Raw genomic sequence first — 24,611 nt, 5'->3', positions numbered from 1 at the left:
CGAATCGGCCAATTTTGACCGATTTTGTCTAGTTTATAACGAATCGCCCAATTTTAAATAGTTTAAATTTTTTTTCGGTCCAAAACTTTAATCGAACCGACTAAACTATCGGTTCACCAATTTTTCGATCGAATCGATCGGTCTAATCCGATTTTTACAACACTGATTTTGAGTCTCTCTATCTTTAATTTAAAAAAAAAAAGATCACAACGATGTCAAAACATAAAAACACTCATTTTTTATTTGGTTCTATAAATGCCAATATATATAATACTTGGTTTTTTCTTTTAATTATTCACTATTGGGTGGCCAGGTGGGTATATATATCTACGCTAAATCCACTTTTTTTTTTTGTTTCCACGGTATCCCCTACGCTGAATCCACTTTTGGATCACATTTTTTTACGGTGAATCCTCTTCCCACGCCAAAATAAGTGGAAGTTACCCACCATAGCATTCTTTTAATCTACTACAACTAGTAGTGGAGTGTTGCAAGAAACTTGAATAATACTGCAAAAATTAATACGTAGTTCACATTTCCTAACGCAATCGTAGTGATAAATAACCACACCCTAATAAATAATAATCGCTCGTAACAAACAACAGTAAGATATTTAATTCTCTTACGACCCTTCTTCCCCTTCTAGAGGGGAATAAAAATAAAAAAGAAGGAACTAGTTAATTTTTCTTGTTTGGTTCAAAGACATACTTGATCAATGATTCCTTAATGGGAAGCAATTCTGGGAACTCTTTCTTCAATTTGGATGCATCCATCTCATTGTTGCTCCGAGGAGCAACTATAACCTTAGCTTGTTCTTCTAGTGTGAAGTTAGTCCACTTGTATTTGGGGTCAATGTAATTCCTATACATCTCAAGGATTTCGTTGTGGCTCACAACCCCAGGATTTGTGAAGTTCCAGATTCCCTTCAAGTTCCTCTTTGCCATCTCAATTGAGATGGGAAGAAGTTCATCCAAAATAGTCATGCTATTAGGGATGTTAACTACTTTGTTGTAACGAGAAATTTTTGTAATGAAGTTGCGAGGGTTGCTTAGATCCGATGAAATTGGCATTCGAACTCTAAGGGTGCATACATTCTCATATTCTCTCAACAGCTCCTCAACCTGATCAAAATTCAAGTTAGAAAAGAAATTATTGCTTCCGATGCTTCAAAATGAAAGAGGTAGGTGCAATAAGAATGTAACATACCATAGCCTTGGTTTTGGAATAGAAAGAACCAATGAAATTGGGTTTGTCTTCCTCCTTGAAACCAATACCAGAGCCTTGTGGATGAGCTGCATCATACTCAAATATGCATCCCGTGGCGTAATTTATCATCAAAATGCCTTGTTCCCTACAGACGTCAGCCAACGTTAAAGTACCAGCAACATTCGTTCTAATTGTTTCCGTTTTATGAGATTCACACCAATCAACATTAGGTCTCCCAGTCACTCCTGCAGCATTAAATACATGCGTTGGCTTTACGCTCTGAATATCACCCACCAGTGAGGACCGATCTTCCAAACGCCCTTTTCCATATTCATACGGAATCCCTTGCTTTTCACACAGTTTCCCCAATAATCCCCCAATCCACCCAGTTCTACCGTAAATCAAGAACTTAAAAGGATGCTTCTGTTGAGCAGTGCTACTATTCTTCGGTGACGGAACCACCATTCGAGTATTCGATGATCCAACCGATGCAGGCTTCTCACCTTCTGAGCCCTCAAGATGTCTTTCCATCCCCCCAGGCATCATCAGCATTCTTGGATGAGGAAGTAATGCCCCGCTGACGTCACCCCACCAATCAGGATTCTTGGTGTACCATTCCATGGTTTTCTTCAGGCCTTCTTCCCACGTGGTCCTCTCTGACCAACCTATGTTCTTAAGCTTCTGGTCATCAAGAAAGTACCTCTGGTCATTAAACGGTCTGTTCTCTACAAGCTTTATGCTAGTGTCTGGGTCAATGTTGAAAAGTTTACAAATATCTTTGGCCACGTCAATAACTCTTCTTTCCTTCTTGGTCCCAATGTTGTAAACATGGCCAACCTCTCCCTTGTGAAGAACAACTTCAAAGGCCTCTGCAACATCTTCACAATAAAGATAACTCCTCACGTTCGAACCGTCGCCGTGAATGGGAAGATTCTTTCCCTGCATAGCTAGAAGGATGAATTTTGGAATCAACTTCTCAGGGAACTGATTTGGACCGTAAACATTGTTTCCACGTGTGGTGATTACCGGTAACCCGTACGACCTTCCGTACGCCATGACAAGCATCTCTGCCCCGGCTTTCGTTGCGGAATAAGGGTTCGTGGGAAGCAATTGAGACGCTTCGTGGTTCCCGACTATGGCATCCTCTTCTGTCTCTCCATACACCTCGTCGGTGCTAACATGAATGAATCTCCTGATCTGACCAGTTACTTTGCAAGCTTCTAGAAGGACATGAGTGCCATATATGTTGTTCTTGGTGAACTCAAAGCTGTTACCGAAGGAGTTGTCAACGTGTGTTTGAGCAGCGAAGTGCATTATTGTGTCGATGGATTCAGTGATGAGAAGGTAGTTCACAAGATCGGCACTTCCAATGTCTCCCTTGACAAACTTGAAATTGCGACATGATTTTGAAGGCAGAAGGTTCTTGAGATTAGAACAGTAATCAAGCTTGTCAAGCACAACAATTTTGTAGTCAGGGTAGCTCCTGATAAGGCGGTTGGCAACATGAGATGCAATAAATCCCGCTGCCCCAGTAATGAGGATGTTTTTTGGGGTATATGAACCCATGTCAAGCAACTCCTACAATCACAATACATCAATCAGAACCACAAAATGTAATTTACAACTAAAATAATAGCATAGTATGGCCATACAAACAGAAATTACTTCCAGATTTTTTTTTTAAAAAAAAAGGAAGCATGTTAATTAACAAGTCTAGTGGTAAAAGTTTTGGCACTAGAGGAAAGAACACATAAGGAGGCATGCAGCATAAAAAAAAAAAAAATTGCGAAATACTACTTGTCTTTTAAATTTGGACTATGCTAGGTATACACAAAAATCAGTCACTAAAGTCAAATATTAGTATAAAATACATGTTAAAATATAAATATATATTAAAAATAAATTAAACCACATATATATTTATATACAAATACATTGGTGGCTGATTTTAGTGCATAAATAATATTTTTGTTTAAAATTTTAGTCTTTAGTAAGTCTTCTAATTTAAATAATATTATTTATTTAATTTAAATATTCACTTTTATAAAAAGACACTTATTTTTTATGAAAAGTTACTTTGTTTTTTAGTTTCTCTCTTCTAAAGATAAAATGATGGACAATTCTTAAAGAATACTTAATTACATTGAAGAAAATTATGGCACCAAAAAATATTGAAAAATATAGACCAAAAATCAACCACGTACAATACATATTTATTAGTGTGAGCTAGGTAATATTTTAGAGAACTCACCCACCAGAAAATTAGGACATCTTTGATTTGTAGTTTTATTTTTCCAAAATTTTATAGATGAAAAATTAAAATTTAACAAAATAAGATTTAATTTTTTCATAAAATTCTAAAAATAAAAATATTAAAAATAATAACTTTAACATGAACAGAGAGATTCATCAGCAAAATAGTGGTGCACTTATGCACATTGGGAGAAGTAATATATTTTACATATTTAATTAAATAAAAAAACCATGAAAGCGCATAGTAAAAATTGAATGCCTGAAAATGAAATAAAATAAAAAGAAAGAAAAGTTTCTTGCGTCGATTAAAAAACACAGTTTAAAACTTTTTAAATACAGAACCAATTTTAAATCTTTTTTTTCATTTATAAATTTGACAACAAAAAATTTAAACATCAATTCTTTTTCTGCTAACAAAAAAAAAAGGCAGAAGTAAAAAGATGGATGAGGAAAGAGAAGAATAAAATTAACTTTAATGTTAGTTTAAAAAAGTTGATTATCTGATTACCTAACCAGGCACATTCAACATAATCAGCTTAATCTAACGCCAAATAATTACAAATCTGACACAGATCTATTTTAGTTTAGTCCCTACAATTAGTTCAATTGTCATGTGGAGAAAAAAAGACTATCACCAGAATTATTGAAACAATAGAAGAAAGAGCAACATTCCAAACCACAAAGCACCCATTTGCCCAAAGAAAAGAAATAAAAACATTACTATTAACACACATCAGACACAAAAGAAAAGAAACAAAAACAAAAACTTACAATGCCAACAAATCTAGAGTGCAGAATATAACAGTACTTTCAGACAACAATTGAAGAAAAGAAAAGGTAGAACGTTTGGAGTGATTCTTTTCCCTATTTTGTGAATTGATTGCATCAAGAGGAAAATGATAGAGCAAGAAATACGTTTATGTGTATGTATTTGCAAGAATGAACCGAGAAAGTTAAGGGGAGCCAGGGGATCAAGCAAATGACACAAATAACCATCCATATTCAACACATATATACAATAACGTTACTAGGAGAAACCAAGAGCCTATAATGTACAGACTAATATTTTACTAGTTCAACTTTTACGATCGAGTGAGGTATATACACAAAAATCAGTTACTAGTCCACTAGTTTCATATATTTTGAAATATAAAATATATATTAAAAATAAATTAATAATATATATATATATATATTCATATATAAATATAGTAATTGATTTTAATGGTTAATTTTATTATACACGTTACATTTTTTTATCTTTATTGATATTTAGTTCCTAAGAAATTGTATAATTGAATATACCAGTATTCATGGCACGCGACATCATAAAAAATAAAATCATTGATAACAACGAAAGAAATTACTAGTGTACTATATTTCTTATATTTTATTTAGATTCAAGAAACAAAATAAAGTTAGATAATGATATTTATAAGGTGTTTTTTTGGATATTATAGCTAATTAATATATACAGGTACGATAAAAAAAAAAGGGCATATATGGATCATATTATTTGCATTACCATATATTATTTAGTTTTTAAAACATATATTTTATAATAATTTATACTAAAATGTACTTGTTATTAATTATGAAATGACAACCCTTTTGAGTAATTTTTACGAACCTAAAATATATTTTTTTAAATTTTTCACCAAAAAATTTTAATTTATTTTTATCAATACAAATTTATCCTTTTAATTAATTTTTAAAATATTAAATAAATTTTATGATTAATTATACTAGTAATGAATGTTAAGGTAGTAATGAGTGTTGTAGTTGGCACTTAACTTGGAGGTTGGAGTTTGGAGTACGACTAGAAGTGAGTTAAGTCAGTTCATGAATCAGTTTGAACTCAACTCGTTAATAGTTCGATAAGCTAAATTTGTGAGCTGATAAGCTAAGATTGAGCCTGAAATTGAACTCATAAATTAAATTAGCCGAACTTGAGCTTGGATAAGCTAAATTCAATAGCTCGTGAGCTGACTCGAACATATATATAATTATTAATACACATATCCTATATGTAGTTAATCTATATTTTTAATATTATATTTATATATACATATGAAATAGTAATATATAATTATATATATATTAATAATTTTAATTATTTAAAATTTTATATTTATCTTTTATATATAATTTTGATGCAGGATATAAATAAAAAATTTATAATTTATTGATAGATAAACAATATATAAAATTGATCTTTTTAAATATTTTTAAAATATATAAGTTATAATTTATTGATATAGAATTATAGATTATGTTCTTGTTATTTGAGCCAGCTCGTGAGCTTTTGGTGAGGCGAACTTGAGTTTAAGAAATAGGCTCGATTGTTAATAAGACGAGCCGTGAGCCAAGCTCAATTTTTGTAAGCCAAATTTGAACTTGGTCTAACTCGACTCAACTCGGCTCACTTCCAGCCTACTTTGGAGCAACAAAATAAAAAAAATACTAAAATAATATCTAAAAGTTTATATCGTTAATAAAATAATCCTTCACAATATGAATGACAAATAAGTTTTCGAATAATTTGAAAACGCGATACAAATAATCAATAAATATTATATTTTTTATACATGGCGAAAAAACTCTTTTATCTAACAAACTATGTACTTAACTATTATTTGATCTGAATTTTTATAGAGACATTTGAATAACTATTTAAAAGATGTACATACAAACTTAGAGCGTAAGAATCTCATTTTTTCGTAGAGCGAGTTTTTGAACTTTCTATAATTGAAATTTGCGAAATTTTTAGATTATGATTCACTTCACTTTAGAGAGGCGGTCCGTATCTATATTAAAAAATATTCCATGAAAATATTATTTTCATATAAGATAATATATATTTTTTAATGATGATATTTATTTTTGGATCCAAATTCAACTGCTAAAATTTTTTTTATTGATATTCTTTGGTCCATTTAACTTCACCAAAATATTTTAGAGATATTTTAGGGTTAAAATATGATATCAATATCATTTATATTAGTATAATTATTTATTCGATTTGATAAAATAATAAAAATAAGTGATCATATAATTATCACTTTTGATAATTATTCTCTAAGATTTTTTATTTTAATAAATAAAATAAATATAATCATTATCGAATTAAATAATTTAAAAAAATTACTAAAATATGTGTTTTTTGCTTATCTCGTTTACAGTGTAAATGAGATAATTTTGTATGTATCTTGTTTGCAATGTAAACGAGATAAGACACATTAGCCTGACACGTCAGCTTGACACGTGTATATCAAGTTTACATCGTAAACGAGATAAGGCTGAGTGACATCTTTAAATAGATATCGTTTGCAGACGTTGACTAGGCCCCATTATGCATTTTTCAACGGATTTCTCCTCTCTATTGTCCCTTTCTGACCATATTATCGACTGATACTGTGATTGAGCGCCAGGCAGAAAATGACGGAGACATCAACAGACTGAACGAGACGATGCATTACGTCGGGGCAGCCGACTTTGAGATTAGTTCTGTTGTGTTTAATTTTGTTCAATCCCATATGAAAATATTTTTTGTATGTAGCCATGGCTAGGATAGTTGCAAAGAACTAGAGCATAGTTTAATTTGTAGCTTTAGCAGTAGGTATCTAGTAGAAATTTGAAACTCTATTTACTTGTGGTAGGTTGTTACGATGTAATTATTAGTTTGGAATTCTGTTTTACTTGTGCTAGGTTGTTACTACTTATAACATTCTAGTTAGGTTTTGTTTAGTATGTAATATGTAATTTAGAAATATGTGTAAGTTAAAAACATAGAAATATGTTCTTAAATAGAAGTAGCTATGAGTTAGAAAGAAATATTTTGTATATCATATTAAATTGATCTAATTACGAAACTGATAAAAAGTGTAAGAATTCAATACGAAATAAAAATTACAATTATTTCTTTATAAGACTGATTTTTTTTATTCTTCAGAGGCTTCGCCTTCAACTGTTCTGTCGAGTAAGTCATACCCTTCCTCCACCCGACACCATCGTCCCATATCTGGCTGAGGCTGGATTTGGCGACACGGTGCCCCTCAGGGATTTTACTTTTGACAATTTCCTGATTTCGGCATTTGTGGAGCGATGGCGTCCGGAGATGCACACGTTTTATCTTCCGTGGGGTGAGGTCACTATCACCCTGCAGGACATGGCGTACCACCTAGACCTACGTGCACACGGAGCCCCAGTTGGAGGGTGCCTCTGTGACTTCGGTAGGTGGTACCACACGGAGACATGGGCGTTGGTGGAGCAGCTACTTGGATGAGTGGTGGTGCGAGAGGTCAGTCGTCCTGTACATAAGTCGAGTGTACAGAACCACCACAACCAATATCTCCAACCTCGGCGGAAAGCTCCATCACCTGTCCCGCCATGATCTTCCCATGGATGTCGAACATAAGCGCACATGCTCGTTTCCTAAAACCCGAAATAGTCGAAACTGAAAAACTCTATTACCCATGGGTGCTAGCAACCTATACCCCACCCTTCCGACCTCCTTGCTTTTGTACCACCGAAGTTGCTCAATATCAAACTTTTCAACTTCGATAACGTACTTACACATTGAGTGCGCAACATACAATATTAGATTGTCACACTCAAATGTTATCCCGCTGTCGCCATTTCTCATATGACAATTGGGATAAGCACACACAACTATGTATACGCTGTTACTGGTCATTGTTGCCTTGTTTTTGTGAGAAAAAACGAGACAGAAAAAGATATGAAATATATGTGGAGAATACCAAGAGTTACACATCCTTTTATAGATGCTGAAAATTTGTCTTCTTATGTAAACGAAATAAGTTTTTACGTATCTCGTTTACACTATAAACGAAATAAACAAAGAACACGGATTTTGATAATTTTTTTTAAAATTATTTAATTCGATAATTATTATATTTATTTTATTTATTAAAATAAAAAATCCTTATTCTCTACGATTAATTCCTAGCCAAATTTTTTTTTCTCACATCTCTAGCTAATACCTATACATCTCCCCTTTCCTATTAATTATCTCATCATCGAAAGTTAATTCAAAACATGGTGAACTAACGTAAGGATATAGATGCGTATGACATAAAATAAAGCTTAATAAAATTCAAAATTTATCTCAAGAAAAGATAAAAGAAATTTAATTATTGACCTTTATCTCTCCTTTCTTTTAATATCTCTTTCTCTACCATTATTTTCATCTCATCCTTATTAAAATCGTTACTAATTTAACTAAAAGAAAAAGAAAGAAAGGGGTTAAAAAATAGAGAAATAACTGAAGTGAGAAAGAGAAAAAAAAAAAAAAGAGAAAGGTGTTCTTGTATTCAACAATCTTCATCTTCAATTCTTAAGAGACCAAGACCCCATTTCAATAATATAAACTAATCCAACCAAACAATTTCTTTCATGCTCATCTTCACTTTCATACAATTTTTTGTTAGTTTTGCAAAGAAAATTCTCTCCCTCTTCTTCACTATTGGTTCAGCCATTTATGGTCCTTCAAGGAGGAATCATGTTTTCATTTTTTCCTGTATAGGAAGTCATCTTTAAAGCTTATAAAAGAGTAAAGGAGAATATTAATCTCAAGCTCAAAGGTGAGAAAAATTTTCCTCCTCTTCCTTATGAGTTTTGGCCTTAATTTCTTGGAAAACAAAGAATTCTTTTGAAGATGTTTTATTCATGAAAATGTCTTAGGAATCTTAAGGAGTCACACACCAAATTTCAAGTTTCAAAGGGAGAGAAATCTCTCCCTTTTCCTTCAATATTACTTCGGCCATAAAGTCTTTAAAATGATAAAAATTGTTTTAATTTTGATTTAAGAGGATTTGGTAGTTATAAAGCTTAAAGAAGTGATTTGGAAAGCTTCACAAGTGAGGTAAAGGTTATAATTGGATTAGATAACTCAATCCTAATTTATGCTTTGGTGATGACTTGATGAAATTGGATACATATATATATGTTTTTGGTGATGAATTATTGATGAATAATTGAAATAATTTTAATTGAAATCAAAAGTTGTATGATGATGGCCAAATTGACTATGATGCTCTTGTGACTAAAATAAAATTTTATAAAAGTGAAGAACAAGTGAAGAAAGTTGTGTGATGATTATCATAATTGCTATGTGAGTAAAAGAATGAAAGATTGTAAGAAAAGAGCTTAAAAGAATTTAAAAGTGTCATAAAAGATAAATGGATGAATATGGATTTTGTATAATGCATTTAAAATAGAGTATTAGATAACTTAGGGTAAAAAGTGGGTAAAGTGTGAACAATAAAATATTTGGGCTAAAAATATGAATATAGAAAGTTTAAGGGTAAAAACGTAAATATATAAAAGATTTCGGCCAAAATATAATTAAAATAAAGTTTTTGACGTAAATATTAATTTTAGTAAAGTATAGAGGTAAAATTATAAATAAGATAAAATTGTAATCATGTTAAGATTTAGGGTAAAAATATAATTAGGACTAATAAAGGGTAAATGATCACTAAGAAAAAGATTGAAGGTAAATTGGCAACTTAAAAGATATAAAGGGTAAAATTATTATTTTGATAAAAGACAAGGATAAAATAGGTAAATATGGAGTCTTAGGGATAAAAAGATTATTTGGATAAATTATGAGGTTAAAATGGTAAAACTGAAAGTTGATAAATCCATATTTGATGATTTTTTTTTATTGAAAAGAATGAAATTTATCAACTTAACTTGTATCTATTCCTTGTAAATGCATGTTTTGTGAATTATCTTCAAATTGTGATTAATTGATTGAAACATGCTTTTTAAGTTTTGAAAATATTCAAATTGATTATACTCTTATTCCATTTAATGTCTTGATATACTTGTTCAAGTTGTTTAAAGTTTATGAGACAAAGATATATGGCTTGAAAAGATGGAAGAAAAGCATGCAAAAGTGGTGTTCCGAGGGTTACCTGAAACTGTGGGTCGATCTCGAACGAGATCTTCTGTGCTGATCGGAGATGATGTGTCCGGTTTGCTGGACTGACAATGCTGCTGATCCTTTGTCACCGGAGGGTGGTGGTACCTGCGAGGGACTCCGATGCTTAAGTTAGCAAGGGTATTAAGCAAGTTTTTATGTAGAATCAGAGTATCAGTTATACCTGGGTGCTCCAGTGTATTTATAATGGCGTAGAGTGACCATCTTAGATAAAATAAGTTAGTTATCTTATTTTATCTTTATCTTATCTATGACTGGGGTCCTCTTATCTTTAAGGGAACCGCCTTTATCTCTACGGACTTGGGCCGCCCTTGGATTTGGGACGTGTTCCTCTGTTTTGGGCCCTTTGTTTGGGCCGTCTATGACTTGGCTGAGCTTTTTGAGCAGAGATCGGGTTGTCCTGACCTGAAGAGGTCGGTCGCTTTGTCTGTAGAACATCCCGGGTCGGACAGCTCGACCCAGGGTATGAACAGTGCCCCTGCTCGAGCTCGGTCTTTTATCTGGAGGCCGAGTCTTGGTTTTTAGGACTTCGAGCCTTCTCGGGTAAAGCCGAACTCGAACATTTTGTCGCTTTATCTTTCCGTAGAGCTCTTTCTTTGAATGCGGAATGTTTCTGTTCCGTTTCTTCTGAAAGCGCGCGCTTTTGCCTTTTAGCATCTTCCTTGGGAATGCGCGAGGGTTTTTAATGCCCCCATTAATTTGTTCCGTTTCTCTTGTTTTTCTATTTTCAAATTTTTGTATCCAAGAGACGGTTTTTCTTTCCCTGTAACTTCCCTTTTCTTTCGCCTTTTCTCATTCTGCACTTCTCGTCTCTCTGTGAAGCTTTGGCCTTCGCTTTGGTGCTTCTGCTTTGTGATCGATTCTCTGCTACTCGCTTTTCAAAGTTTTCTTCCTTCTTCCAGGTTGGTTTTTCTTTCTTCCTCACCTATTTTTGCTTTTGATCCTTTTGATGACGCCTTGATTTTGCATGCTTGGAAAGCTCGAATCTTTTCGTATTACTATGCTTGACTTGTCACTATGATGTATGTTTCTAATTTTCTTTTCGTCTTTCTGTATGCTTTCGACTGGATTTCCTGGTGGTTTAGTGCCTTTTAGGGTTTTGCAAGTTGCTGCGTTTTGAAAAAAGGTTGCTCCTTTGGTGGCTTTGTTTTGTCGATAGTTTTTCTTTTGACGGAGATGGTGATTTCTTTGATGGTTTTTGGTTAAGAATGAAGGGTCGTTGCTGGGGTGTAAACTCGTAGGTCCCTTGAGTTCTTGTTCTGTGGTTGCCTCCAAAGGACACCCCTGGATCTTTCGTGTAGGTCCTGGGTCTCCTTTTGTTCCTTATACCGTGCTTGATTGTGTAGCCGAGTTGTTTTGCTGTTGCCCGAGATGTGTTTTGGTAATCCAATATTCTTTTCTTTATTGTAGGACTAGTTGGCCTCATGGCTTCTCGCAAAAATATTGTTGAGACGTCTTCCCAAGTCCCTGAGGGCATGGCTGATTGGGTGGATTATATGGTTCTTCTGTGTATTTTTGTGGTGGACTCAGATTTTTGTATAGAGCTGCGAAAGCATCATAGGGTTTGTGGTAGTGATGCCTAGGAGAGGGATTACGAGCTTGTAGCGCCTGGTTCTGACAAGAGAGTCTGTTTTTCTACTTCCCTCGAGGGGGAGCGTCCCTTCTTCTATGCTTACGAGTATTTCTTTAGTCAGTTGAACATTACTTTTTCTTTTTCTGCCTTTGAGACCGACTTTGTGGTCATGTAACATTGCTCCATCCCAGCTTCATCCCAATTCGTGGGGTTTTATAAGGATTTTTTAGCTGCTGTGTCAAGAGTTAGGCATCAAGCCTTCTCTAACTCTTTTCCTCTATTTGTTTGTTTCGGCCAAGCCTGGGGCCTCTTCAAAAAAGAAAGCTTCTTGGGTTTCTTTTAGATCTGCTCAGGGGCACAAAGTCTTTGCCATGTATGACGAGTCTTTTAAGAACTTCAAAAACTATTTGTTTAAGGTTCGAGCTGTTGAGGGTGTTTGCCCCTTTTTTCTTGATGAAAATGATGAACCCGCTTTTCCTCTTGAGTGGCAAAAGAATGTCATGGTGTCCCGGTATACTTGGGAGATGTTGGACGAGGTCGAACAGGCTTTTGTGAGTGTGTTGGAGGATATTTGGGGGGAGCCCCCGTATCTAGATACTAAGAAATTTCTGGGGGATCCATCTTTAGTCTGAAATGTGTTAGGTACTGTCTGACGTGTTTATAGTGTATTATATTTTTTCCTGTGCTCCATGACTTTGTTTGTTGATTCTGTCTTTCCTGTTTTTCAGAAATGTCGAAGAACAACGACTCCATGAAGGCTTTTAAAAAGGCCAAGAAGGTAGCCGCTGCCCAAAACATCTCAGTCAAGGCGGCTGGGGAGGGGTCCTCCCAAACCATCACGAAGCTGCCTGTGCTGAGTTCCCCTGGCCCGAGGAGGGTGATCCCTACTCCTTGGGTTCATCTGGTAGATCTCCCACAATCTTCCGCTGCTGATTCTGGTGCTCCTCCTTTGAAAAAGCAGAAAACATCTGAGCCCTTTAACCTGGATGCCCCATATTTTGATGCTATTGAGTTTGTCGACCAGCAGATTGCTCCTTATGGTGGGCTTTCTATGGATGATGTGTCCCTTCTTCAGCACCTAGATTTCATTACCAAAAATAGTGTGAAGATGGCACATATGGGTGTGGCTATTTTCTGGACTGTTCAGGGTATCCCGATTCATGCTACTAAATCTTTCATGGAGGAGGCTAAATCAGAGTTTGATCGGATTAAGGATCTGAAGGAGAAATTGGAGGTGAAGTTGGTGAAAGTAGAAAAAGAACTGGAGGGTGAGAAAGCTAGCTCTATCGCCTTGGTGGCTTCTTTGAAGTTGGCTGAGGACATGGCATTGAAGCACAAGGATAGCTATGTCTCGGCTTATAGGGAGTTGGTGCGTCTCCGAGATGACTTGGAAACTGCTCGGGTTGATTATGCCGAGCTTCAGGGTCATCTTGTGGGTAGCGTGACTGCCGCCTATGAGAACCTGATAGAGCAGTTCCGGATTGTTGCCCCTGGTGCCGATTTGACTCTCGTTAGTCTTGATAACGTAGAAAAGGATGGCAAGATTGTCCCGGATGATCCTGATGATGATATTGAACCACCTCCTACGCCTCCTCTGAAAGCTTCTACCATGCCGGTTCCTTCAGCCCCCTCGACCGTAGTTGAGCCAGATTCTGACTATCAGATCTTGAATCGAGGTGACGGGACAGTAGATGCGGTGCCTCTCCAGACTCGTCCTCCTTCACCTCCTATTGATGTTGCTACTGGGAAGCCTTTGGACTCTCTTTGATTATTCTTGATAAATTTGTGCATAGCCCGGTCTGTAGGCGTTTGAACTTTTTGTAAATGGTGTTTTGTTGACTATTGATAGTTGCTACTTTCAGCAACTTTATTTTGAAAAACAAAATAGTTTCTCTTACTCTTGGGGTTGGCTCCGAGTGGCCTCTTGAGTCTTTGTTTTATGGTAACTGCCTTGTTTTTCACGATATGCTTGCATGCAGCTTTCTGGAATCTTCCAGAGTTGTTTTTTATTCATCCTCTTTTGATTGCTTTTGGCGAGGTCGAGGTCTATCGGGTTGAGCCATCTCTCTTTTGTTGGTTGATTTCCTCAGTTGATCTTTTCTTGAGTTATTTCTAGCAACCCCTTGGGATTACTTTTTATAACTTTTCGTAGCTTTAGTCTGACTTTCTCACATCGGTCCCTGTTTCGTTACTAGGTAATTCTTTTGGATCTTTGTTTAGATCTCTTTTGTACCTTTTATCTTTTTCGGGCCGACTTCGTCATGTCGGGCTTTGTCGAGTTCTTTGACAATCCTCTTTCTTGGACCTTGTTCAGGTCTCTTTCAGGGATTTATCTTATGTAGCTTTATCTGCCCAGGCCGACTTTGTTATGTCGGGCCTTGTCGAGTTACTTGATAACCCTCTTTCTTGGACCTTGTTTAGGTCTCTTTCAGGGATTATCTTTGTAACTTTATCTTTTCGGGCCAACTTTGTCACGTCGGGCTCTGTCGAGTTACTTGATAATCCTCTTTCTTGGACCTTGTTCATGTCTCTTTCAAGGATTATCTCTGTAACTTTATTTTTTCGGGCCGACTTGATCATGTCGGACACTGTCGAGTTACTTGATAATCCTCTTTCTTGGACCTTGTTCAGGTCTCTTTTAGGGATTACCTTTTGTAACCTTTTGTAGGAGTCCGACTTCGTCACGTCGGGCTCTTTAAAGTTATAGTAATCCTCTTTTATAGGGTTGGCCAGACCTCTTTCCAGGGCTTTACTTATAACTTGGTTTGTTGGGGCTGGTCGACTTTAGGTGTCGGCCAGCCTTTAAGCTATTTTATAGCAATCCATTTTATTAGGACCTCGTCAGGTCCTTTCTATGGATCACTTTCTATACCTTCTTGTATTATTCTATTTTCATCTTTGCCGATTTTGTAGAATTTTGGGTTTTAACCCTTGTTTTTATCGTGATCGCGCAGTGAATTTGGTTTTCACTTTCTGTCGATCTGTAGCTTTATAATCGGGCAATGATTATTTTTAGAATAATACGACTTGAACGTTTGTAGAAAATCTAAAAAAAAAATTATTAAGAGAAATGCAAATATATACATGTGGGGGTTAGTTTGTAGGTCTTGGGCCTAGCACCTCGTTAAAAAACCTTTTCAGGAAAAAGAGTGTGCCTTGTCCCAAGGTCCCTTATCCTCCCTAACTATAGTACCTTCTTAAGTTGCAGGCGTGCCATGACCTTGACAGCTCTCGCCCGTCGAGTTCAGAAAGTCTGTAGTAGCCCTTTCCTAGCACGTCTATGACTCGGTAGGGTCCTTTCCAATTTACAGCCAGTTTTCCTTCTCCGGATCGAGTTGTTCCAATGTCATTTCGGATTAGAATGAGGTCATTTTTCATGAAGGTCCGCTGTATTATTTTTTGATTGTATCTGAAAGTCATTCGTCATTTCAATGCTTCTTCCCTTATCCGAGCTCTTTCTCGGACTTCTGGGATTAATTCGAGCTCTTTCCTTTGGAGTTGGGGATTGGCTTCTTCACTGTAGTAGATCACTCTAGGGGATCTTTCTTCAACCTCTACTGGCATCATAGCCTCCATTCCGTAAGCTAATCAGAAAGGTGATTCCCTTGTTGTGGAATGTGGGGTCGTTCAATATGCCCATAGGACTTGTGGGAGTTCCTCAGCCCAGGCTCCCTTTGCATCCTGTAATCTCCGTTTTATCCCTGCTAATATAACTTTGTTGGCAGCTTCGGCTTGCCCATTGGCTTGGGGATGCTCAACAGAGGTGAAATATTCAGGTCGGCCGCTAGTTTTCTGAAGCCTGCGTCTGTGAATTGGGTACCATTGTCTGTGGTGATGGAGTATGGAACTCCGAACCTTGTGACGATATTTCAATACAGGAATTTTCGACTTCTTTGAGCTGTGGCATTGGCTAGGGGTTCTGCCTCGATCCATTTTATGAAGTAGTCTATTCCTACTATGAGGAATTTGACCTGTCCGAATCCTTGGGGAAAGGGTCCGAGGAGATCGAGTCCCCATTTTGCGAATAGCCATGGTGAGGTTACGCTGATGAATTCCTTGGGCAGAGCGGTGTGGAAGTTGGAATGCTTCTAACATGGCGAACATGTCTTTACGAAGTCTGTGGCTTCTTTTCGTAGGGTTGGCCAATAGAATCCGGCCCGTAGTACTTTTTTGGCGAGTGCTTGTGCTCCGAGGTGATTTCCACAAATGCCACTGTGTACTTCTTCTAAGATGTCCTTAGTATTGTAAGTCGGCACGTATTTTAGCAATGGTGTTGAAATCCCTCTTTTGTATAAAGTGTTATTTATGATGGTATAGTATTGTGCTTCCCGTTTTAACTTCCTTGCCTCTTTCTCATCTGTAGGGAGGGCCTCTGTTGTGAGGTAATTAATTATGGGGGTCATCCATCCCTGATCGCGACCTGTTATGGCTAGGACCTTTTCTTCTTCCGAGATTGATGGCTTCTGTAGAATTTCTTGGATAAGGCTTCTATTGTTACCTCCTGGTTTGGTGCTGGCTAGTTTTGAGAGTGCATCGGCCCGGGCATTCTGTTCTCGGGGTATGTGTCGAATCTCATATTCTCCGAGTTGTCCGAGCTGTTCCCTGGTTCTTTCCAGGTACTTTTTCATATTGGGGTCCTTGGCTTGGTAGCTGCCTGTTATTTGTGAAGTGACTACCTGTGAATCGCTGAAGATGATAAGTTTTTGAACTCCAACCTTTCTAGCCATCTTCAAGCCTGCTAGTAGTGCCTCATATTCCGCTTGATTATTCGAGGCGGGGAATCCAAATTTCAGGGAGAGTTTGATCTGGGTCCCCTGGTTGCTTTCGATTATTACGCCTGCACCACTTCCTGTTTTATTTGAGGATCCGTCCACGTATAGATTCCATTCTGTGGGGACTTCCGGTGTGTCCGTAAATTCCGCAATGAAGTCGGCCAGATATTGAGATTTGATTGCCGTCCGAGCTTCGTATTGAAGGTCAAATTTGGACAGCTCGACTGCCCATTGCAAGATTCTTCCTGCCAAGTCTGTTTTCTGTAAGATCCCTTTTATGGGCTGGTTAGTTCGAACTTTAATGGTGTGAGACTGGAAATATGGGCGAAGTCGGCAAGATGTTATTATGAGAGCGTAAGCAAATTTTTCTATTCTCTGGTAGTTCAGCTCTGATCCCTGCAATGCTTTGCTGATAAAGTATATCGGTTGCTGTCCGCTGTTGTCCTCTCAGACCAGTGCTGAAGCTATTGCCCGATTTCCCACTGCGAGGTACAAGATGAGCGGTTTCCCCTTCCGAGGCCGACTTAATATAGGTGGTTGTCCCAGAAACCTTTTTAAAGTTTTGGAAGGTTTGCTCACACTCGACTGTCCATTCAAATTCCTTTCCCTTCCTTAGAGTGGCGTAGAAGGGGAGAGATCTTATTGCGGATCCCGCCAGGAATCTGGACAAGGCTGCCAGCCGTCCGTTGAGTTGTTACACCTCTTTGATACAAGTCGGGCTTTTCATGTCGAGTACGGCCCTGCACTTGTCCGGGTTTGCTTCGATTCCTCTCTGTGTGATCATAAAACCCAATAATTTACCGGCTTCTACCGCGAAGGTACATTTTGTGGGATTGAGTCGCATGCCGTGTTGTCTTATGGTGTCGAATACTTGTGTCAGGTCGGATAGTAACATCTCTTCATTTTGCGTCTTCACTAGCATGTCGTCTACATAGACCTCAATGATTTTTCCGATGTGATCCAAAAAAATTTTATTCATTAATCTTTGGTAAGTGGCTCCTGCATTTTTAAGACTGAAAGGCATAACAATGTAACAGTAATTTGCCTTTGGGGTTAAGAAAGAGGTTTTTTCTTGGTCGGGTGGGTACATTGGGATTTGGTTATATCCCGAGTATGCGTCTATAAAGGAGAGGTATTTGTATCCGGAGGAGGCATCTACCAGTGCGTCGATGTTTGGGAGTGGATAAGGATCTTTTGGGCAAGCTTTGTTGAGATCGGTATAGTCGGTGCACATTCTCCACTTCCCATTTGACTTTTTTACCAAAACGACATTAGCAAGCCAGAGCGGGTATTTGACTTCTCTTATGAAGCCTGCCTCCAATAGAGCTCGCACCTGTTCTTCCACCGCTTGAGAGCGTTCTGGTCCTAGCTTTCTGCGTCTCTGTTGTATCGGCCGAGATCCTAGGTAGACTGCTAGCTTATAGCACATTAGTTTGGGATCTATACCTGGCATGTCTGCGGCCTTCCATGCAAAGAGGTCGGCATTATCACGTAGGAACTGTATGAGTGATTCTCTTATGTCCCCTTTTAGGAGTGTGCCGATGTTGGTTATTTGGTCCGGGGTGTTTCCGATCTGGATTTTCTCTATTCTCCTTCAGGTTGTGGGCGAAGCTCCTCTCGCCTCCGAGCTCCACCAAGCTCGATTGTGTGGAATTCTTCACCTCTGCCCCTGAGGTTTAGACTTTCATTGTAACAGCGGTGCGCCATTTTCTGGTCTGCCTTTACTGTGGCTATTCCTTCTGCGGTTGGAAATTTCATGCATAGATGCGGAGTCGAGACTATTGCGCCGAGTTGATTTAACGTTGTCCGACCTATTAGAGCATTGTAGGCTGAGCTTACGTCAACGACGATGTAGTCTATTTTGAGTGTTCTTGATTGACTTCCCTTTCCAAAAGTTGTGTGGAGCGGAATGTATCCCATTGGTTGAACCGGGGTATCTCCTAATCCGAACAGGCTGTCCGGATATGCTCTGAGTTCCTTTTCTTCCAAGCCGAGTTTGTCGAAGGCGGTTTTGAATAGGATATTGGCAGAGCTCCCCTGGTCTATCTGTGTGCGATGGAGATTTGCGTTTGCCAGTATGATTGTGATGACCATGGGATCGTCATGTCCTGATGTGATGCCGGATGCGTCTTCTTTGTTAAAAGTGATCGCCGGGATGTCGGGTGCTTCCTTCCTTTCCGCGACGTGATATATGTCTTTGAGATGTCTTTTGCGGGATGACTTGGAGATTCCTCCTCCGGCGAATCCGCCGTGTATCATGTGGACGTGTCTTTCTGGTGTCCGGGAAGATCGCATAGTAGGTCCGACATCCTCTGCTTTTCTTCTTTTCCTTTGTTCATCTTCGTGGGTGGCCAGATATTGATCTAACCTTCCTTCTCGTACGAGCTTTTCTATGACGTTTTTTAAATCGAAACACTCATTGGTGGAGTGTCCGCGGATCCGATGATATTCACAGTATTCATCCCGGTTTCCTCCTTCTTTTTTTCCTTTGAGTGGTCGAGCTGGTGGTATTTTTTCTGTGTTGCAAACTTCTCTGTAGACATCCACAAGAGACACCCGGAGAGGGGTGTAATTGTGGTACTTTTTGATTTTTTCTCCGTATCGATCTTTCTTTTCTCTGGAATCTTTGTCTTTATCCTGAGAGGTGAACCCTGGTTTTGAAGTCTCTCCTAATCGGGTGTTTTCCTCCATGTTGATGTACTTTTCTACTCGCTCCTGCACTTCGTTCAGAGATGTGGGGTACTTCTTTGATATGGATTGACTGAAAGGCCCTTCTCGCAGACCGTTAATGAGACCCATGATGGCAGCTTCTGTTGAAAGTTTTTGTATATTCATGCATGTTTTGTTGAATCTCTCCATGTAGTTTCGCAGGATTTTCCGCTCTCCTTGTCTGATTCCTAGTAAGCTCGGAGCATGTTTTGCTTTATCCTTTTGGATGGATAATCTGGCCAGCAATTTTTTAGCCAAGTCGTCGACACTTGAGATGGACCTAGGAGGGAGGTTGTCGAACCATCTAATTGCTGTTTTTGTTAAAGTGGTTGGAAAGGCTTTGCAACGAACTGCATCTGAGGCATCGGTGAGATACATTCTGTTTCTGAAGTTGCTGAGATGATGGGTGGGATCCGTCGTGCCGTCGTACAAGGTCATGTCTGGGAGTTTGAAGTCTTTTGGGATTCTTGTTTTCATGATCTCCCTGGTGAATGGATCTTGTTCCTTGCGGGTGCTATCTTCGGGGGTGGGATGGCTGGCTTTAGTCTTGACATCGGCCTCAAGTTTTGAGAGTTTGTTCTCCAATTTCCGGCGTCGTCTTATTTCTCTTTGTAGATCCTTTTTGGCCTCTCGTTGACGTAGAGCGTCTTCCTCGAGTTGCTTTAACCGACTTTGGAATGCCTCCAGGTCTCCCTTGTTTGGAGAGTTTTTGTCATTGACTTGAGGAGTATCCTTTGGTGTTGTGCGGACGTTTTTGTGCGGCGTTCTTTCTTCTAGATCTGAGGTGTGATCGTTGTCATGGTCGTCCGCCATGGTAATGGGGTGACTTCCAGGTCCCCGGTAACGGCGCCAATGTTTCGAGGGTTACTTGAAACTGTGGGTCAATCTCGGACGAGATCTTCTGTGCTGATCGGAGATGATGTGTCCGGTTTGCTGGACTGACAATGCTGCTGATCCTTTGTCACTGGAGGGTGGTGGTACCTGCAAGGGACTCTGATACTTAAGTTAGCAAGGGTATTAAGTAGGTTTTTGTATAGAATCAGAGTATCAGTTATACCTGGGTGCTCCAGTGTATTTATAATGGCGTAGAGTGACCTTCTTAGATAAGATAAGTTAGTTATCTTATCTTATCTTTATCTTATCTTTGATTGGGGTCCTCTTATCTTCAAGGGAACCGCCTTTATCTCTACGGGCTTGGGCCGCCCTTGGATTTGGGACGTGTTCCTCTATTTTGGGCCCTTTGTTTGGGCCGTCTGTGACTTGGCCGAGCTTTTTGAGAAGAGATCGGGTTGTCCTGACCTGAAGAGGTCGGTCGCTTTGTCTGTAGGACATCCCGGGTCGGACAGCTCGACCCAGGGTATGAACAAGTGGCAATTTTATAAAGAAACAAAAAATTGGTGAAGCTACAAGATGTATACATCATGCATATATATGCATGAGATACATACACATCATGCATGAGTACGCATCATATCCATCTTTTTTTTATTAAAAAAAGGTATGTGACTCACGATTTTGAAGCATTTTTTAGCCTAATTCAATCCATTTCTACTGCATTTGAAGGAAACATGAAAGTAGGGATGGCAACACCACCCGAACCCGCGGGTACCCACCCCGACCGTACCCGCGCGAGTTCTTGGGAGGGGCAGGGCAAGGCGGGTTTAGGTAATACCCGCCCCGGTATATATATAATATATATAATCTTAATATATAATATGTATAATATATGTAAAATAATTAGTAAATGATTAATAATATTGTATCATATTTAAATTTTTACTTTAATTTATATTATGTATGTGATGGTGGTTATATAAATTTTGAAATTTAATTTTATTTATTGGATTTTAATAATTATAGGGACGGGTAAGGGCAGGGCAGGTACCCACAGGGGCGGGTTAGGGTTCAACGTTTTACTATCTGCGAGTAGAAGTGGGACGGATTTTATGCGGGTTGTTGTATGGTGGGGCGGGATCAGGTAGAGTAAAAACCTACCCCTACACCCCTACATGAAGGGAAGGATAAAGAGACAACTTCACATACACTCATTTTTTACGTTTCTTTGGTCTTAGTTCATAACTTTTAGTGAGATAAGCTTCAATTTCTCTCTAAGTTTTCTAGGATTTTATTTCAATTTTGCCTCTAGTTTTGAATTTTAATCTAGTTTAATTGTAGTTTTGTTCTTATTTTCTTGTTCCTCTACACTTCTTAAAATTTTTTTGTTAGTTTACTTTCTTTTATTTTGCTACTTTTAAGAACAATGTGAATTATTGGTTTCTTACGAAGAAATTTAACGTTTTATGTTTCGCTTATATTTATTTGAGTTGTTAGTTGAATTTTTGTACTGGTTAGTTGTAGTTTTTGTTAATTTCTTACAATTTATGATGTTTTATTTTTATACACACCAAATATTTGATGAAATATTTACATTAGTTATGGAGTATATTTTTTCTTTCTAGGCTTTTTGAAAAATTGGGTGACCTTGAGTCATTAATATCCAATTTCAATTGGTAATTTGAGTTGTTAGTTGATTTTATTTTCATTAATGTTAACCTTTTACTAAATTTGTAATGACCCAACTTTCGACATGTCAGGACAATTGTCAATCATAAGGCGTTACCATTTAGTTGACTATTAGGAGTAGACTCTGTTATTTATTTATATAATATTGAGCATGTCGCAGTAGTTATAATCATATTTTACACACCGCTTTATGTTAATGTGAGTTGTTAAGATAGATAAAATAAAGTGATCATAATTGCAGACAAAAAAATACATCACAAAATGTTGATAGAGAGCCAAGTAAACACATAAGGGGTAGCGTTATCCCATATAGACCATACCGTATCTCAACACAGATATAGATTCTAAACCCTAAATTCTGAACCATACACACATATATTACAGACACTTGTAACCAACCCAATCTAGATTCTGGCTCATTCAGAAAGCTCCTAGTCTGAAACCTAGTAATAACACTAAAATTCTATCCCTCTATAAAAGGCTAATTCAAGTAGAGAAAAAACACTCTAGTCTTTAAAACCATATCTAATAATAAATAATTTCCAAGATATTAAACATTCTTAAGAGTTCTGGATGTAGTGAGTAACAACCTCAGCATTTAGCCTCTGTCGCCATTAGCTCCACCTATGGAAAAAGTGGAGGGATGGGATGAGAACCTACAGTTTCTAGCAGGGTACTAACAAGAGAAGAATCACGTATCAGTCCTTAAGTACAACTCTAACATTTCAGATCGTCATACATTTTTTTGTATAATTTCTAGGTTTCAGTATTAGCATTCGCTTATCTATTATAGTCTCAATCTCTTATTAACTAAGCCCTAATCTTTCATATTAATCGAGTAGCAGAATACTAAACAAGCACAGATCAAACTCAAAGATATAGGAAGTAGAGATAAATCAAAAAATACAATTGCAAAGAATGTGTATAGGGTACGCACAGAGAGAAAATGCATAATGTGCAGCCAATATGATGCATGTGTGTCCTAAGTAGTGTAACACCTTATCACACAGAGTTTTACATTTAAGCCATAAAATAGAGGTGGTGTGGTACTGTGAGACCCCGAATTTTTAAAAAACTAAATAATAAATTTGTTTATGATTTATTATATTTAATTAAGATTATATTTTAAGAGATTTCATATATAAATTAAGCAATTTCTTATTTATGATTTAAAACTTTAGTAATTGAATAATAATAAGAATTTTATATGCTTTAAATTGAATAATTAGATTTTTAACTTTACTTTATGATTATAAAGGAAATTGATTTTTATTATCTCTAATTATTGAAGTGGAATATTTATTTAAAAATAAATTTTAAGTTGATAATCAAATAATATTTTTATAGATATTATTATTAGATTAAATTTGGTTTTTAATTGATACTCTATCTAAATCCTAATTTTAACCACAAATTCCTAAATTAGAACCCACTAACCCTACCCTAAACCTTGAACCGCCTCACCACCATCCCTTTCCCAATACACACACACGGAACCCTCAGCTGCACAACCCACCCCTTTTCCCCCATTTCCCTTTACCCCCTCAACAGACACAAACACTAACCCACACCCACGAAGAACTCAGACCCAAGGAAGAATAAGAGGAGAGGAAAGGGAGTGAGACCGAGCCGTCGTACCGTTGTGCCTCCCCGCCACCTAGCTTGCCGTCGCGCCAGCCACCCTCACCAGAGGAGAGAGTGTCGTCGAGCAAGGGCCGAGGAGGGAGAGAAGCATCGCGCCTGCCACGAGTTCGCCATTCTATAGTGGAATTCGTATGTGCTGTTGCTGGAGATGGAAGGGAAGGACGCGAGAGAGAAAGCCGTCGTCGCTGGGTCACTGTTGCCGAGCTTCCCTGGCTGCCGCCGACAAGCTTCGAAGAGAGAGAGAGCTCGAGGAAGAGAAGAACCCGAAGAGGAGGAACTGGGATCGCCGCTGTCGCCACGGCGTCGAGCTTCTGACGTCGCCAGGTCCACCATCGGAGCTACCGCCACTTCGTTCTTCGTTCCTTTCTTTATGCGAGTTGTTGTGGTTGATGCGGAAGTGGTTTGGGGTTAAGGTTGTGGCTGCCAAGGTTACAGGCCGAGAAGAAGGGGTTTTGACGCGCTGTGTAGCTTTTGAGTTTCGACTATTCGAGGAGACGGATGACGAGACTCACGAAGAGTTTTATTACAATTTGCTTATTCGATGTTGTTTTAGCTATTATTTATTTATCCCTCGCCATCAATATTATATTTTGTAAGAGGGATAGAAATTGTATGTTTTGTAAGTATATTATATTCATATGCTACTTATGTAAGAAATTTTATATGTATGTATATGCTTGTTTAATTTTAGTTAAAAAGTATTTCCGTTTTTATTAAAAAGAACATAGTAATACAATTTCGAGTCAAAGGCTCATATTTTATTATTAAGTATATGAAGTCGTTGTAATACTTCTTGCTATCAAAGTGGCGCACCTGGAAACGTGACATTCTGATAGTAAGAGTGTTACAGGTACACGATCTCTAAAATTAAATATACATATATAGTAACAGTTGAAAAGAATTTATAACTAATGAGAAGCCTTGAAGAAAGGTTTAAGCAAAATTACGAAAGAAAAACACAATG

General features: G+C 37.7%; 1 protein-coding gene across 3 annotated transcripts; it reads right to left on the bottom strand.

The window, feature by feature from the left end:
- Positions 1-486: 486 nt before the first annotated feature.
- On the bottom strand, positions 487-24,183 carry LOC112790095 (trifunctional UDP-glucose 4,6-dehydratase/UDP-4-keto-6-deoxy-D-glucose 3,5-epimerase/UDP-4-keto-L-rhamnose-reductase RHM1-like). 3 transcript variants are annotated; one of them, XM_072232696.1, is made up of 3 exons: positions 23,642-24,072; positions 1,207-2,784; positions 487-1,121 (listed from the first exon to the last, which is right to left on the bottom strand). In XM_072232696.1, the coding sequence occupies exons 2-3, from the start codon at positions 2,770-2,772 to the stop codon at positions 678-680; spliced, it is 2,010 nt and encodes a 669-aa protein (XP_072088797.1). In that variant the 5' UTR covers positions 2,773-2,784; positions 23,642-24,072; the 3' UTR covers positions 487-677. The 3 variants fall into 3 exon arrangements, 2 of the variants coding, with proteins under 2 accessions (XP_072088797.1, XP_025688107.1); XM_025832322.3 differs by lacking the exon at positions 23,642-24,072 and having other exon boundaries at positions 1,207-2,827; XR_003196498.3 differs by lacking the exons at positions 487-1,121; positions 1,207-2,784 and adding an exon at positions 22,254-22,627 and having other exon boundaries at positions 23,642-24,183.
- Between the last annotated feature and the right edge of the window lie 428 nt (positions 24,184-24,611).

This window comes from Arachis hypogaea, chromosome 3, assembly GCF_003086295.3.
Source record: "Arachis hypogaea cultivar Tifrunner chromosome 3, arahy.Tifrunner.gnm2.J5K5, whole genome shotgun sequence".
NCBI lineage: Eukaryota > Viridiplantae > Streptophyta > Magnoliopsida > Fabales > Fabaceae > Arachis > Arachis hypogaea.
Note: the sequence above shows the minus strand (reverse complement) of the source record. Positions and strands in the feature narration are given on the sequence as shown.

What these genes read in the sequence shown, in the direction of transcription:
- LOC112790095 (XM_072232696.1), bottom strand. Translation starts at nt 2,772, where the DNA reads ATGGGTTCATATACCCCAAAAAACATCCTCATTACTGGGGCAGCGGGA. An exon ending in ATTCCAAAACCAAGGCTATG is followed by an intron (nt 1,122 to 1,206) that starts GTATGTTACATT and finishes AATTTTGATCAG; the next exon opens with GTTGAGGAGCTGTTGAGAGA.